Source organism: Hyperolius riggenbachi, chromosome 5 (genome assembly GCF_040937935.1).
Source record: "Hyperolius riggenbachi isolate aHypRig1 chromosome 5, aHypRig1.pri, whole genome shotgun sequence".
In the NCBI taxonomy this organism is placed as follows: Eukaryota; Metazoa; Chordata; class Amphibia; order Anura; family Hyperoliidae; genus Hyperolius; species Hyperolius riggenbachi.
The window spans coordinates 281,291,097-281,306,226 of NC_090650.1; the positions used below are offsets into that span (position 1 = coordinate 281,291,097).

At 40.5% G+C, this 15,130-nt stretch overlaps 1 protein-coding gene across 6 annotated transcripts in view; it reads right to left on the reverse strand.

The window, feature by feature from the left end:
• RIPOR2 (RHO family interacting cell polarization regulator 2) overlaps positions 1–15,130 on the reverse strand; it is a 237,940-nt gene that overhangs the window by 108,594 nt on the left and 114,216 nt on the right. For 5 of the 6 annotated variants that reach the window (XM_068236989.1, XM_068236990.1, XM_068236995.1 and 2 more), the window contains exon 6: positions 13,627–13,680. The exons of the other annotated variant lie outside the window; for it this stretch is intronic. In XM_068236989.1, coding sequence (XP_068093090.1) covers positions 13,627–13,680 — 54 coding nt within the window. The remainder of the gene's footprint in view (positions 1–13,626; positions 13,681–15,130) is intronic. 6 annotated transcript variants of the gene reach the window in all.

Genomic DNA, 15,130 nt, shown 5'->3' on the forward strand with positions numbered 1-15,130 from the left:
TGAGCGTGACAGACATGACTTTGATATGGGTAATGCATACAGATGGACACATAGAGGGAATACTAGACGGTTTAGACCCAGGCCTAGACATCCACCTAGAGGTGGTAACCCTAAACCCCAATATGATCCAAGCAATCCTAGACCAAATAAACCATTACCCAGGAACCCTAGTGGACAAAATAATATTGATCATTCTGATACACCCAGTGAGGATTTTTTATCCAGCGACACCGAAGGAGAACCAGACGGGGGGGCCGCAGGCGTAAACAGACTAAGGGATCTTTTACGCACACCTCAACATCTGAAACGCAGGAAGGTGTGGGACCACTCGAGACCAATGTATTGAGTATCATTAATCTGTCCGAGTACGTACCATCAACACCTGAGATGACAGTGTTACAAAAAGGACTGACTTTCTCCCCTACCAAATCACTTGACAAATTTGAATTAACTAAGGATCTGTATCTGTTTTGCAGAAAACTTGCTTTTAGGAAATACTTTCATTCTTCAACTGAGTGTGAACCAAACTTAAGTGATGTGGATCGACAAGCCCTCAGAGATTTGATGGACTTGCTTGCTGAGTCTGAGAACGAGTCCACACTGGTGAGTCAGCGAGCAAAACTTTTTAGAAATCCTTCTAGATATATGCCGTCTTTTCAGAACTATCCCGCTATTAAAATATTTTTTGAGGTAATGCTCCAAGAGGTGTCATCTATGAGACCAACAACGCATAGGTATGACAACCTGTCAAGGGAGGAGCTAATAGCTATCCAGTCCCTAAAAAATAATACTAATTTAATCATTAAAGAGGCGGATAAGGGTGGCAACATCGTTATCTGGCCCAAAGATGCATATCTTAAAGAGGCATATAGACAGTTGAACAATACCATTAATTATCAAGTGTTACCAGGAGATCCTACGGACTATTATCATGTGCAATTAGAGATGTTACTCAATGAAGCGAAACACAGAGGGACTATTACACCTAAGGAGTTTGAATTTCTTTTTCCAAAAACGCCTACTGTTGCCACGTTTTATATGCTACCAAAGGTTCACAAAACCCTTATTGATCCCCCTGGTAGACCAATCGTGGCTGGAATCAATAGCCTTACGGCACCGGCATGTTCCTTCATTGACTTTTTCTTGCAATCTCATGTTACAGCTCTCGATTCTTATCTCAGGGATAGTATGGATCTTCTTAGGATTCTGGAGGACCTACGAGTACCGTCAGGAACGCTTTTACTCACCTGTGATGTGGAATCATTGTACACCTGTATCTCACATGAACTGGCTCTTTCTACAGTGAAATATTTCTTAGAAATGGAGGATCATACACACTCAGATCTGCATATTTTTCTGTTACAACTACTCAGGTTTGTCTTGGATCATAATTATTTTCTGTTCAATGGAAAGTATTACAAACAGATATGTGGGGTTGCCATGGGTGCAAAATGTGCACCGGCAGTAGCCAATCTTTTTTTAGGTTTTTGGGAAAGGGAGATCGTCTTTGGGGATCGCTATGCTGCATACCATCCATATATACTAGGATGGTATCGCTACATAGACGATTTGTTGGTGCTATGGACAGGTCCCCCCGAACTGTGTAGCCAATTTGTGACAGATTTAAATCATAATAATATGAACATCTTTCTAACCATGCAGATGTCTCCCTCACGAGCTGAATTCTTGGACCTGTCGATCCAGATACATGAGGATGGTACTTTAGCCACTGATTTGTATAGGAAACCCACTGCGGTAAATAGTTTGCTTCATTACAAAAGTGCTCATAATAATGCCCTCAAGAATAATATACCGACCAGCCAGTTTTTGAGACTTAGGCGGATTTGTACTAATGATTCTGATTTCCATAGACAAGCAATACAGCTACAGCAGAGATTTCTGGAGCGTGGATATCCTAAAAAAGTGGTCAAACAAGCCTTCTTTTCTGCCAAAAACAAGAGGAGAACTGAACTTGTCAACCAGAGGCCGCGCGTGGATGATAAATTGGTGAGACTCAGCACTGTTTACAACAATAGCTGGAGAGAAATCCATGGGGCTTTGAAAAATACATGGCCAATCTTACAATCAGACCCTGATTTGAAGGGCTGTATTGCACCTTATCCATCTATCACTGCTAAGAGAAGTCCCACTTTAAAGGATAAACTCTGCACTAGTCATTTTTCCTCTTGTACAGGCCGTACGATTGGAGCAGGCATACGTGGGAGTTACCCATGTGGGGCCTGTAATGTCTGTCCATATATGAGTGGCCGGTCTGAGATAAGTAATTCTTTACAGTCTCATAATTTTAAATTGAATCAGTATATCAACTGTCGGACACAAGGGGTCATATATGCTCTTAGGTGTAGCTGCCCTAAACTTTATGTGGGGCAAACTAAAAATGCATTAAAGGTCAGAATCCAACAGCACATGTCCAAAATAAGACTGGCCGAACGTGATCGGAGGGAGGGCCATAGCCTTACATCAGTGGCATCCCATTTTCTGGATTTCCATGCAGGTTCATATAATTGTTTACAGGTCTTTGGCCTTGAGCACATCAAGACCACCAATAGACGTGGAGACATCGTCTCTAGACTCTTGCAGAGGGAGGCGAGATGGATTTTCATGTTGGAATCCATGTCTCCCAAGGGCTTAAATGAGGAGATAGACTATTCTGGGTTCATTTGATTGTGTACTCACCTTGTGTTTCCTTTGTTACAGATTGTTCATATATTGTGACCTCGTGTTCTCTACAGCATATTGTATCCTTGTTTATGCATATATTGGACCCTTGTGGACGCTTAATTTTCCTACTGGACTCATTGGACCTTCGTCAAAGAACCTTTGCACGTCGCGTTTTTTGATATTTTGCGTCGCTGTTTATCCCTTTGGAACTATATGAACGGAATTGATCTTATTAGGACAATATGGACTTTGAACTGTACATGGATTTAGCATTCTCATGTAACTGTTGATATATCTGTGCATTTCTATCCTTACAGGGTGTCAACCTGTTATTCATTGTTCTTTGGGTCCCCCCTCTTCTTGGGGTACCCCCCATGTGGGTGCTCCTTGACGGGGAGTATCCATACAATATTACCTCTCATGATAGAATCAAGGTAGTTTCAATAATTTTGATGTGGTTTGAGGTTATAATGAATTGATAGATTATTTTCTGCCCTGATATGAATCGATATATATGTTTAGGGATGATTATATGTATAGTCAATTATTGGCATCTTCGTTTTTTGATATATATTATAGTTTTTTTATGCATTACCCTTTGCCTCCATACTTACTTCCTCTAATGCGCTCCAGCGTGGGTATTTCCTCTATCCGGTGGCTTCTTCATACTCACGTTTTCTGCATGCGCTCCAGCGTGGACACTTCCTCGTTCTGCGTCATCTCACTTCCTCCTGGTGCGCTCCAGTCTGGTCTCTCCGGAACTTCCATTGCCTCTATCCATTAGCCACGCCCATTTACGTCGCGTGTGACGTCCTTGATGTGCGCACACGCGACGCATTCAGCTTCCTGTATTTAAACAGCGTTACACGCTGTACTTTTACGGAGAACCCCTCGCACTCTTGATAAAGCGGCGTGACGGCCGCGGAACCGGTGGAGTAGTCCACCGAGGGCCTCTTCTCAGCCACCACGAGCTCCTCTCCTGGCCACCCATACCGGATAAGTATCCCTCTGCTTTACTCCACTGTATCTTACCTACTTTCTGACTCTCTCAAATGTTCCTCCTGGTAATTTTTTTCTTCCAGGTCACTGGTTATTACGTTGCACCATTGATATTTTTATATTGTATTTGGTCACTGTTTGTATTGTATGCACTATATGCACTAATATATGCACTTTATTACACATTGCTCTTTGAGAGGTACTGAACCCGGGTTCAAATGGGGGCATGCTCTGGTTGAGCATAGCTACACCATTATTTTCTACCTTATACTACATTAAATTTATATGATGGCCAGTTATTGTTACGAGCATAACTTGATATTGTTATATGCCAATTGACTGTGGTGGCTTGTTTTTAGTGTTTTTATACATCCTTTGGAAGTTATATAAATAATTAATAAATTGTGACATTTTTCTACTATATATATATAGTTGTGTGGTGCTGTGTTTATGAGCATATTTTTCCTCTAGTCCATGTTTCTTGGTGCTCTAGCACACACAAAAGGGTTTTTGAGTGCAGTGCTTTCTTTGGTTACAGGTGTGTATGTGGACTATATGTGAGTGGTTACCACAATGCAGCCAACACAGGTGTGTGTGTGGACTATATGTGAGTGGTTACCACAATGCAGCCAACACAGGTGTGTGTGTGGACTATATGTGAGTGGTTACCACAATGCAGCCAACACAGGTGTGTATGTGGACTATATGTGAGTGGTTACCACAATGCAGCCAGCACAGGTGTGTGTGTGGACTATATGTGAGTGGTTACCACAATGCAGCCAACACAGGTGTGTGGACTATATGTGAATGGTTACCACAATGCAGCCAACACAGGTGTGTGTGTGTGGACTATATGTGAGTGGTTACCACAATGCAGCCAGCACAGGTGTGTGTGGACTATATGTGAGTGGTTACCACAATGCAGCCAACACAGGTGTGTGTGGACTATATGTGAGTGGTTACACAAAGTAAGGGTTGGGGATTCCAGTGATTCCAAAAGCATTCGGATAATGAAAGCCTATGCTGCCGATTCCACAGCCGCAATTGAAATTAGGCCAAACCGCAATTGCAGGCTCTGCAGCAATTTTTCGATTTGCCATTATGGCCAAAATCACAATCGCTCCAGGAATCACACTGAAAACCACAGTGCTTTGCAATTATGGAAGTCACAGTGATTTCCATAATCCCAAACACCACAGCAAGGGGCCCCAAACCTAAATGACTAAGCAATTAGTCTTGACATTTTATTCAAACTTATTATTATTATAGTATGATCTATAAAAGCCAATCAGCGATTTGCTTATATGTGTCTACTGTGTCTACAGACAAGGAGATGGTGAATGAAGATGAATGATCAGGAATGAGTTGGTTGCTCTAGGTTGCTGCATAAAAATTGCAGGGTTCCAAAACGCACAGGAGCTGTGTGTGCTATGTGCGGTAATTAAAGAATTCACGGTTCGGAAGGTCCTAAACCAAAGAGAGGACTGCTGGCGGCTTGGAGTGATCTAGCTGCGTTTGCTGTGAATCTAGTCTTTAAAATCTACTGCATTTTAAAGTGAACTGGAAGCAAGAATCCAACAGTATTTCATTACAATATAATAAAGTGTACGGCATTTACACAATAACCCATTTATAAATAAGTGGAATACAAAAAAGATTTTTTTTTTCTTTTTAAATAGCCGACAACAAAAATGACGGATAGGTGCTGGATTTATAGAAATGCGATCAGATTTATGATGATTGTGATAACAGCTTTGATTGCTATTCCCTAATTAGCCTGAAATTTGCTAGCTGATTGCCGATTTGTAAATAAGTTCTTAGATTATCACCTCGGATTTCTCCTGATTAAAAAAACAAAGTGGCAACCCTGAAAAAAGTGGCGATTATGTTTTATTGTATTTTACACTTTATAAAGTGATATGAAAAATATTGCAGGGATAATGGTACTTTTCTGAAATACAGGCAAATTGTATCTTCTACACAGGCCCTGTAGACTTTCTGTAGTTGCACTATTTATACAGGCTTTATAAAAACCTGTGTCTGCACAGACATCCACATCTCCCAGATGACAATGCTCATGCCTGTCAATTAGCACCGAGATTCCATAACTAGGACCCCGGTGTCTATGTCTGTACTTCTTCTTACACACGCAATTAATATACCGGCACACCTTGCACTGATGAACAGCAAGATCCCTGAAACAACTTCATGCAAGTTGAAAAAAAACTATTCCATGAAATTAAGGACTATCATGGGTGTGCTAAAAAACAACGACTCTGTGATCCAGGCATGCATCCAAAGTTAAAAAGATAATTTACATAGCTCCAAACACTGTCCTGGATTGAGGACTTTCACAGTGCTCAGCTGTGTTGCTGAATAATTCTGCATGTCAACTCACTAACCATACAATTCTATGGGCCTGTTCACAGTACTGCATTATTACTGATCCCATTATTCTAACTCGCTGCATGCAGGCTTTGTATTGAAGTCTATGCCCAGTCTCCATTACAGTTGACACTCCTAACATGCAACATGCATAGTGTGAATCCAGCCTTACAGGTTGTGCTTTTCCGATACAAAGAAGCAATAACCTGCAATTTTGTTTTAATAAAAGGCTACATTTCTATGGAAGCTAAAATAATGGGCAATTCTCCTCTACAATATTTAGCCCTACCACTAATGAAATTGCCTTTTAATAAACCGCCATACCCTACTATACAAGCCACTTTCCTAGCTTGGCGCTTCTTCAAATATAAGACACTCTCTGCTACAACTGAACCCGTCCCCAATATTCCAATAGAAACACAAACTCCTGATCCATTCAATAAATCTAAAACCATGGATGGACGCTGAGATTAAATACATCAATCAGCAGTTATAAGACGATAAACTGAAAGCCTTTACTCAAATTAAAGAGGAGTCCAAGCTTTCTGATAAAGAACTGTTCACTTATCTGCAAATTCATCATTTGTATGCTCTAAAAACTCCTGGAATTCCAGGAGAAATACAGATATTTTTGAACTCATCCATTTAAATGAAAGGAGGAATATCAATATTATATAACACTTTAATGGAAGCTCACCCCCATAAGCTAGATACAGTAAGTACGCTAAAATATGGAGCACTGATTTATGTACTCCAATCACTAACAACCAATTAATTTGCGCAATCAACTACATAAGAAAGTACTCCCATTGCTTGGCCCATCAAGAAACTTTACGTAAAATAATAATGAGTTAGTATTTGAGCCATCGCATAAAACCATTCTGGGACACATTATTCAAAATTGACAAATACTCTTCTACCAAGTACACACCAAACGCTGCTCTCTTGCCATACTAAACATAGGGATAGAACAACTCCTCTTTCGATTTAGAATGGTAATCACACATCTGTTATGTGCAGGCAGACACTAGATATTGTCTAAGTGGTTGTCAATTGACCCTCTCACTATAATACAACTCAAGAATCTAGCAAATAAAAACATACTGATGGAGAAATCTATCATAGGTAGAATATCCCCAAATGCAGATACCACCTATTGGGCTATAGATTAAATTCTAAGATGGTACTTATCCGTTAGCCGGGCGCATCATCTGGGTGGCGACAAAACTCCACCAGAGTTACATCTTTCCCTACTAGAGGGGGAATAGTAATTAGCGCCACCTGCCGGATGCGCCCGGCTAACGGATAAGTACCTCTAAGATTTGTAATTTAGCATAATCAAAACTTTCCCGCAGGGCATTACAGCTGTGAGCCAAGTGCACTAAGCTATGACCAATAAGGACATTAAACCACAATATACCATTATAACTGGCAATACATCAGTGAAATGGTTTTGGCATTTAGACAGGTTTAATGGTAAGAACAAAACATTGTGGACACTATCTTACCGGAAGATTATAGCTACAACCTAGGTTTATGGGCTTTTTTTAGGTTTATTTGATGTTGATTATTATTATTGTTTTATGGTGTTTTTTTGTCTAATTCCTCTGATCCATCCCTTATCTAGGATCAAATTTATATTGCATTGAGTCATGGTTTTCGTTTCCAAAATATTGTCTAAGGGACAACATCACCTTTTACACATACTGTATTAGCTCTTGCTGGTTTCCATAGTTGAAGGGCAATTCCCCAGGTAACCAGTGATTGAGCTGATCAACTAAACCAATCACCAGAGGCTGTTTCCTACTATAACTCAGTGCTTAGATATGTACCAGTTTGTTATAATGTTCAAATACTCCTTTATACAGGGACGGATCTAGGGGGGAGCAAGCGGGTCTCTTGCCCCAGGCGCAGTTTGTTGAATTCTTAAAAAGGCGGCAAAATGTGGATGGGGAATGGCAGTTTAGGCGCCAAAACCTGACCTTGCCCCAGGCGCAACTTGGGGCAACTTGGTCTAGATCCGTCCCTGCCTTTATACTGTACATTGCATAATGTATAATATATGCACATAGTAAAGCTGTTTATTGTATGTTCACAATACTTAAATAGTAAATATAACAGTGTTGTAGCACTTTATGGTGTTTGCTGTAATGTAGCATTGTTGATCAGGCACATTTCTGTAATTGTGCAAGAGCAGGTCTCCCTTAACATTTAATTATTCATTAGACTATAGACTGCCTGTACAAGATTTAAACTAGTGGACGCACTATATTATAAAGAACACGTATAAAACAATTATGAATGGATTTTAACATAGGAATCAATAATAATGGCTCTACATGGAGGCCTCAGTTCTTAACCGGTTCAGCGACGCAGTGCCGAAAATCTCATGCATCCGAGCAATGTTCACCTCCCATTCATTCGCCTATAACTTTATTGCTACTTATCACAATGAATTGATCTATATCTTGTTTTTTCCGCCACCAATTAGGCTGTCTTTGGGGGGTACATTTTGCTAAGAGCCACTTTACTGTAAATGCATTTTAACAGGAAGAATAAGAAAAAAACTGAAAAAATTCATTATTTCTCAGTTTTTGGCCATTATAGTTTGAAATTAATATACGCTACCGTAATTAAATCGCATGTATTTTATTTGCCCATATGTCCCGGTTCTTACACCGTTTAAACGATGTCCCTATCACAATTTATGGTGCCGATATTTCATTTAGAAATAAAGGTGCATTTTTTCAATTTGCGTCCATCACTATTTATAAGCATATCATTTTAAATAATATAATAACATATTCTCTTGACATGCATAATTAAAAAGTTCAGACCCTTGGGTAACTATGTTTTTTTTTTGTTTGTTTTTTTTAATTTATTTAAAAAAAAATAAAAAATACAAAGTGTATGTGGGTAATTTTTGGTGTGGGAGGGAAACTGCTAATTTTAAATGTAAAATTATATTTTTTTTTTATCAAAAATGTATGTGGGTGCAGTTTACTATTTGGCCACAAGATGGCCACAGTGAAAAAAGTCCTGGATGCGAACGATCTCGCATCCAGGAACTAAAATGCTGGGGAAAAGTTTCCTGGGGGCAGAAATACCGCGCTCTCTGGAGAGAAAGCGTCGGTATTTCTGCGAGGACGCTAGATCGGTGAATGGGAATTATATTCCCATTCACTGATCGGGGGGCTAGTGGCAGGCGGCGGGTGCGCGTGTCCGATCGCGCGCACCTTGCAGGGAAAACAGCAGTGCCTATCTGGACGAGGAAGCTCGTCCAGATAGGCCGAACTGGTTAAAGAACTTCCGAGGCGAATGAGTATAATCTACATTTACTCACCTGGGACTTCTTACAGCCCCTAGCAGCCATCTCAGTCCCTCCCCGCAGCTCCAGTCCTCCTTGGTGTCACGTTGGCCCAGCCGTACTGACTGGTTGTCTCTTCTGCGCCTGCTCCACGTCATCTGGCGCATACTGCACACTACTACTATGCAGGCACAGTATGCGCCAGAGGACGTGGACGGCGCAGAAGCTCCGACACTCTGTACGGTCGGCCAGTGTGACACCAAGGAGGACTGGAGCTGCGGCGAGGGGCGGGGCTGGAAGAAGTCCCAGGTGAGTAAACAGATTATACTCGTTTGCCTTGGGAGTCCTTTAAAGCAAACCTGAAGTGAAAAAGAAAATAAAAACTATGATATAATTGATTTGTATGTGTAGTACGGAAAATTAATAGAACAGAAGTATCAAAAGGGAAAAAACTGGAGTCTTCATTATTTTCAGTTTTTTTTTGTTTTGTTTAATAAAACATTGAGTCATACTGTCGGCTGCAATTTTTTTTACGCTATAAAACAAAGCAGAAAAAATTACCCATTAAACTTTCCTCAGTAAACTCGAGCTGTCTCTCACTGCTTTCTTTGCTGTTAAAGTGCTTCAGAAAACAGAACTGTATAGCTCAGATAAGTTTTTTTTTTTCATATGACACTCTTACCTTTACTACTAATGTTCTATTTCTTAGCTGTACTACACATACAGTTCATTATCTCATAAGTTTATTTTCACTTCAGGTTTGCTTTAAGCCTGATGCACACATCCAATTTGATTGGCCTGCTTGGCCAATCACTGACCAATTTTCACACCTCTATGTAGTATGAGAGCCAACAGATTTTAAATACTATGAACAGACTGTGTAGTCCAGCTCTCATACTACATGGTAGTGGTAAAATTGGGTGTATGTACACACCGTGAGGCCTCATTCACACCTAAAACGCAAACATTTTGCATTTTTGTGTGCTATTTTCCCCCCTCCCGATGCTCCACTGCGCACTGCGTTTCTGGTAAAAGCGATTTTCCAGAGCGGTTTTGTAATTCACTCCCTGACGCAAGTTAGGAAGTGAACTCTTTGACCCGGAAAATAATAAATACAATGTATTTATTCTTAAAAACATGAACGCAATCGCTGCATAAAGCATTTTGAGAGCATTTTACATTTTTCCTATACCTTCCATTATAGCAAAAATGCCCCAAAAATGGTACAGGCACTGCCTTGCTGACCGCAAAGTGGGCGCAACGCGCTGATATGAACCTTCTCCTAGAGATTCATTGCACAATCATTTTGAAAATCGCCTGCTCTTGAAAAAAGGGCAAAAACGCCCTTAGTGTGAACGAGCCCTGAGAAAAAAAAAAAGAAAGTATAACCGAGGTGACATAAGGAAATAAACATGTGTATGTACAGTGGCGAGCACACAAAAAAACAGTGCTGTGTTATTTTTTTTCTCCTTTTATTGCCTGAAAGAGTTCTTTAGCATGCAAAGGACAGCTTCTCTATTCTCTGACCCATGTCGGATTACAGAGTAAAGGCCCATACACACGTCGGATTTTTGCGAACGACCCGTCGTTTGAACGTTCCGTCGTTCGCACGTCAAATCCGACGGGTGTACAGACTATCGTTCGGGTGATAAGACTAGTTTGGAAACCAGTCTTATCACGCGAACGATAGTCTGTACACACACGTCTGATTCCGCGTGCGAACGACTGGACCGGACGTTCAAATGACCCGTCGTTCAGAAAAATCCGACGTGTGTATGGGCCTTAACCCTCTCTGACAAGGAGTTGGCCATAAAACTTTTTTCCTGCCAAGAAGGGCTTCTGAGAGCAGGGGATAGATAAAAAGGTCAATAGTTCACATATTATAACTTTAACACTAAAACATGAAATCTAAACCATAAAGTAGAATATCTAAAAGTCAATTTTTAGGAGTAAGAGGACAGATACAATTGTTTCTCTTATCAGTTTTTTTTTCATCCTGGGTTCATTTGAACTAGTCATTTGATAACCCTACCACTTTCAGTTATAGGAAAGATGAAATGAGAGTTTTTTTTAATGTTTCAATAAACATTTAGAATGTGTGGTGAAATTTTATTACCCGGAGTTGCTCTTTAAACAGACATGAAGCGTGAGTAAACCTCTACAACATGTCCTCAGCATTAAATGCTGTATTTTTCATAGTTGAGGTGTAGGGTTTCTTTGAAAGAAATGGTATGTATAGTATCACTATCATAATATCCCCCTTCTAACAAACATTAAAGCATTCCTGGAATGGCTACACCCGTGCAGCTGAAGATTTGAAAGTCACAGTATCAGGTTTTATAAACAGGAAGTGTGCATCACAGCACAACAGGAACAGGTGGCATGACAAAGGAGAAGCAGAAATGCAGTAAGCACAAAAATGACAAGCCACTGAACAGCTGCAAACACAGCCATTTCACAGAAACATTTCCCTATTTATAGTTCCTCCTCAATGTGGAGTTACAGAGCTGCCACCAGGGGTGAGCACAAAGGAAGAAATAATTGTGTGATGTAGAGTTACCCACTTAGCAATCCGCTGCATTGTACGGCTTCTGCAAGAGAGCAGAGAAGCACTCTCTGTTCTCTGAGACCTCAACATAATGCAAGCAACGCTTTAAAGAGCTCTGTAAGATATTGTGTAACCGATTACCACACATGCAAGTATAGCCTGCATTTTCATTTCAGTAGTTCTATTGCTGTGAAATAAGCAAGTCAAATGTGTTGCTCTGTCTGGCTAGAGGTGTAAAAAAAAAAAAAAAAAAAAAAAAAAAAAAAAAGCAGATGCGGTTAGGGCTCATTCACATTAGGGGCATTTTTGACAATTTTTAAGTACTGGCGATTTTCAAAATCGCCCTGAAAGCGCTTGTGCCATGATTCCCTATGAGAGAGTTGACATCTGAGCGGTTTGTTTCCAATCCGCTCAGATAAGCGGTGCTTGGGCCATTTTTGAGGCGATTCCACCTCGATGGACGGTGTAGGAAAACACAAAACGCTCACAAAATCCGAATTCTTGTCCAAATTTGCACAAATGGAAAACTAGCCTAAGCACTTTGAGCGCTTTGTGATTGATTTGCGCTTTTTAAAAGTTTCTCCCATCCACTCATTAAAAGCACGGTAAAAATCGCTGCTATTTTTCGTGTACGCGTTTGCATGATCGCTGCGATTTTTACTGCAATTTTAATGAAAGTGAATTGGAGAATTTTTTTAAGAAGCGTGCAGAAAACGCTAATCGCAAAACGCTCAGAAAAGCGATTATAGTGTGGATCCGGCCTTTGAGATGGTCAACAAGATGCAAATAATGACTGCATGCAAATTTAATTCAATTGGCACACATCCTAGAACTGAGTTCAAAATAAGCAGTAAGCACATTTAGGGCTGGAACCCACAAGAGCGTTTTTTTGAGCATTTTGGCAGCGCTGCGATACGCTAGCGTTTTGCCAAAACGTTCAGCTGATGTTAATGGATGGGGCAACTTCCACAGGAGCGTTTGCGTTTCCCAGAAACGCAAACGCAGGACCTGCAGCATTTTGGGAGCGTTAGCGCTTCAATGTAAAGTATTGAAACGCTAGCAGAAACGCGCAGCAAAACCTAAACTGAGCGGTTTGGGCTAGCGTTTTGCGGTTCAGCACACTAACAAAATTAAAAATAATTCACAGGACCAATCAGGATAAAAACGCGAAACGCAAAACGCTACACAACCGCTGAGCAAAAATATACACTGTTGCAAAACGTGACCGAAAACACGCATGAATCCGCTTGCAAACCGCTCAGACAAAACGCTAGCGGTTGCGTTTTGCGTTTGCGGAATTCAGTGGGTTCCAGGCCTTAAAGGGAACCTGAACTGGTGATAGGGATATGGAGGCTGATTTTTATTTGTTTCAGGCGGGTGATTCAGACACTACTGATGCCAGAATGATCAGCAGGACTGCCAGGAAATTGGTATTGTTCAAAGGGAAATATATTTGGCAGCCTCCATATCCCTCTAACTTCATCTCAATTGCCATCCCTAGTTAAAAGCATGCTCACCTAACAACTGGATCCATACATCTTTATTGTGAAAAATTATCAGAAAACAACAAGAGAAGACTTCACTGAGCTTCTACTCTGTGGGATGAATGAAAAAGATGCATATGTTTTACAAAGAAAGCAAAGGCTGAAGCTAGGCTGGAGCTGGCCTGTGTAATAACAATACACAAAGTGCAGGTGGGAAATACCTTGCTAATATGAAATTCCAGTCTTCGTATGTACCGCTCAATAGTCTTGATTTGCTGGTAAAAGAAAGTATGCTCGCATTATAAATGGAATCAACTGCACTAAATATTATTAAAAATTAAACAAAAACAAGAAAACTCCACACTTTTCAGCAAGATTACAAATTTTAAATGCTTTCCTGAAACAGAACTCAGTTCACTTAAAGAGACTCCGTAACAAAAATTGTATCCTGTTTTTTATCATCCTACAAGTTCCAAAAGCTATTCTAATGTGTTCTGGCTTACTGCAGCACTTTCTGCTATCACAGTCTCTGTAATAAATCAACTTATCTCTCTCTTGTCAGACTTGTCAGCCTGTGTCTGGAAGGCTGCCAAGTTCTTCAGTGTTGTGGTTCTGCTATGAACTCCCCCTTCCAGGCCCCTCTATGCACACTGCCTGTGTGTTATTTAGATTAGAGCAGCTTCTCTATTCTCTCTTATCTTTTACAAGCTGGATAAATCCTCCTCTGAGCTGGCTGGGCTTTCACATAGTGAGGAATTACAGACAAGGGCAAAGCTGTTTGCAGGAAGAAAAGAGCAGCCTGAAACTTCAGTGCATGGGGGAAAGAAACACACAAATGATCTCTTGAGATTCAAAAGGAAGGCTGTATACAGCCTGCTTGTGTATGGATGTATTTTCTATGTGTGGACATACTGTACATCAACCTACTTCCTGTTTTGGTGGCCATTTTGTTTGTTTATAAACAAACTTTTTAAAACTGTTTTTAACCACTTTTAATGCGTCGAGGAGCGGCGAAATTGTGACAGAGGGTAATAGGAGATGTCCCCTAACGCACTGGTATGTTTACTTTTGTGCGATTTTAACAATACAGATTCTCTTTAAGAACAAAATGGAGAAAATGTTTGCAACAAGGCATGCCTTTTATTCCAATGGGTCAGACCAGGGCAAGGTATTCTAGTTCCCAAAGCAAAGAAGCTAAACCTATTCCTCTGCCTCCACCTCTCATCAAACCTTGATTGTCTTCTTAGCTCCTCAATCACATGCTTAAGCTGAGTACACACGTACGATAACGGTCGTTCGAAAACGAACGATAACGACAATCGGACCGATAATTGTGCGTTCCAAATTTTCCAACGATCGTTTTTTTGGACGATAACGACCGTTATCGTTCAATCCGACCGATCCAACCTGGCGGATTTATTCGAAAGATAATCGTTCAATCGTTGCAGTGTGTACAAAGATCGTCCGATAATGATTATCTGTGGAGTAGTACGCATGTTCTTATTGCCTGTCATAATGTCACTCCCGTTTGCGCACGCATTTTTTTAGCGTTCGTCGTTCAGTACTTTATACTTATATCGTTCACGTGTGTACACAATCGTTCATTACGAACGATCTTTTCCGTCTAATTTGAATATCGTGTAAACGTCACGAATTGTTCGTAACAAACGATTTTTTTCGGATGTGTATACGAACCTTCAGGCAAATACTAAGCAAGGGGGTGGT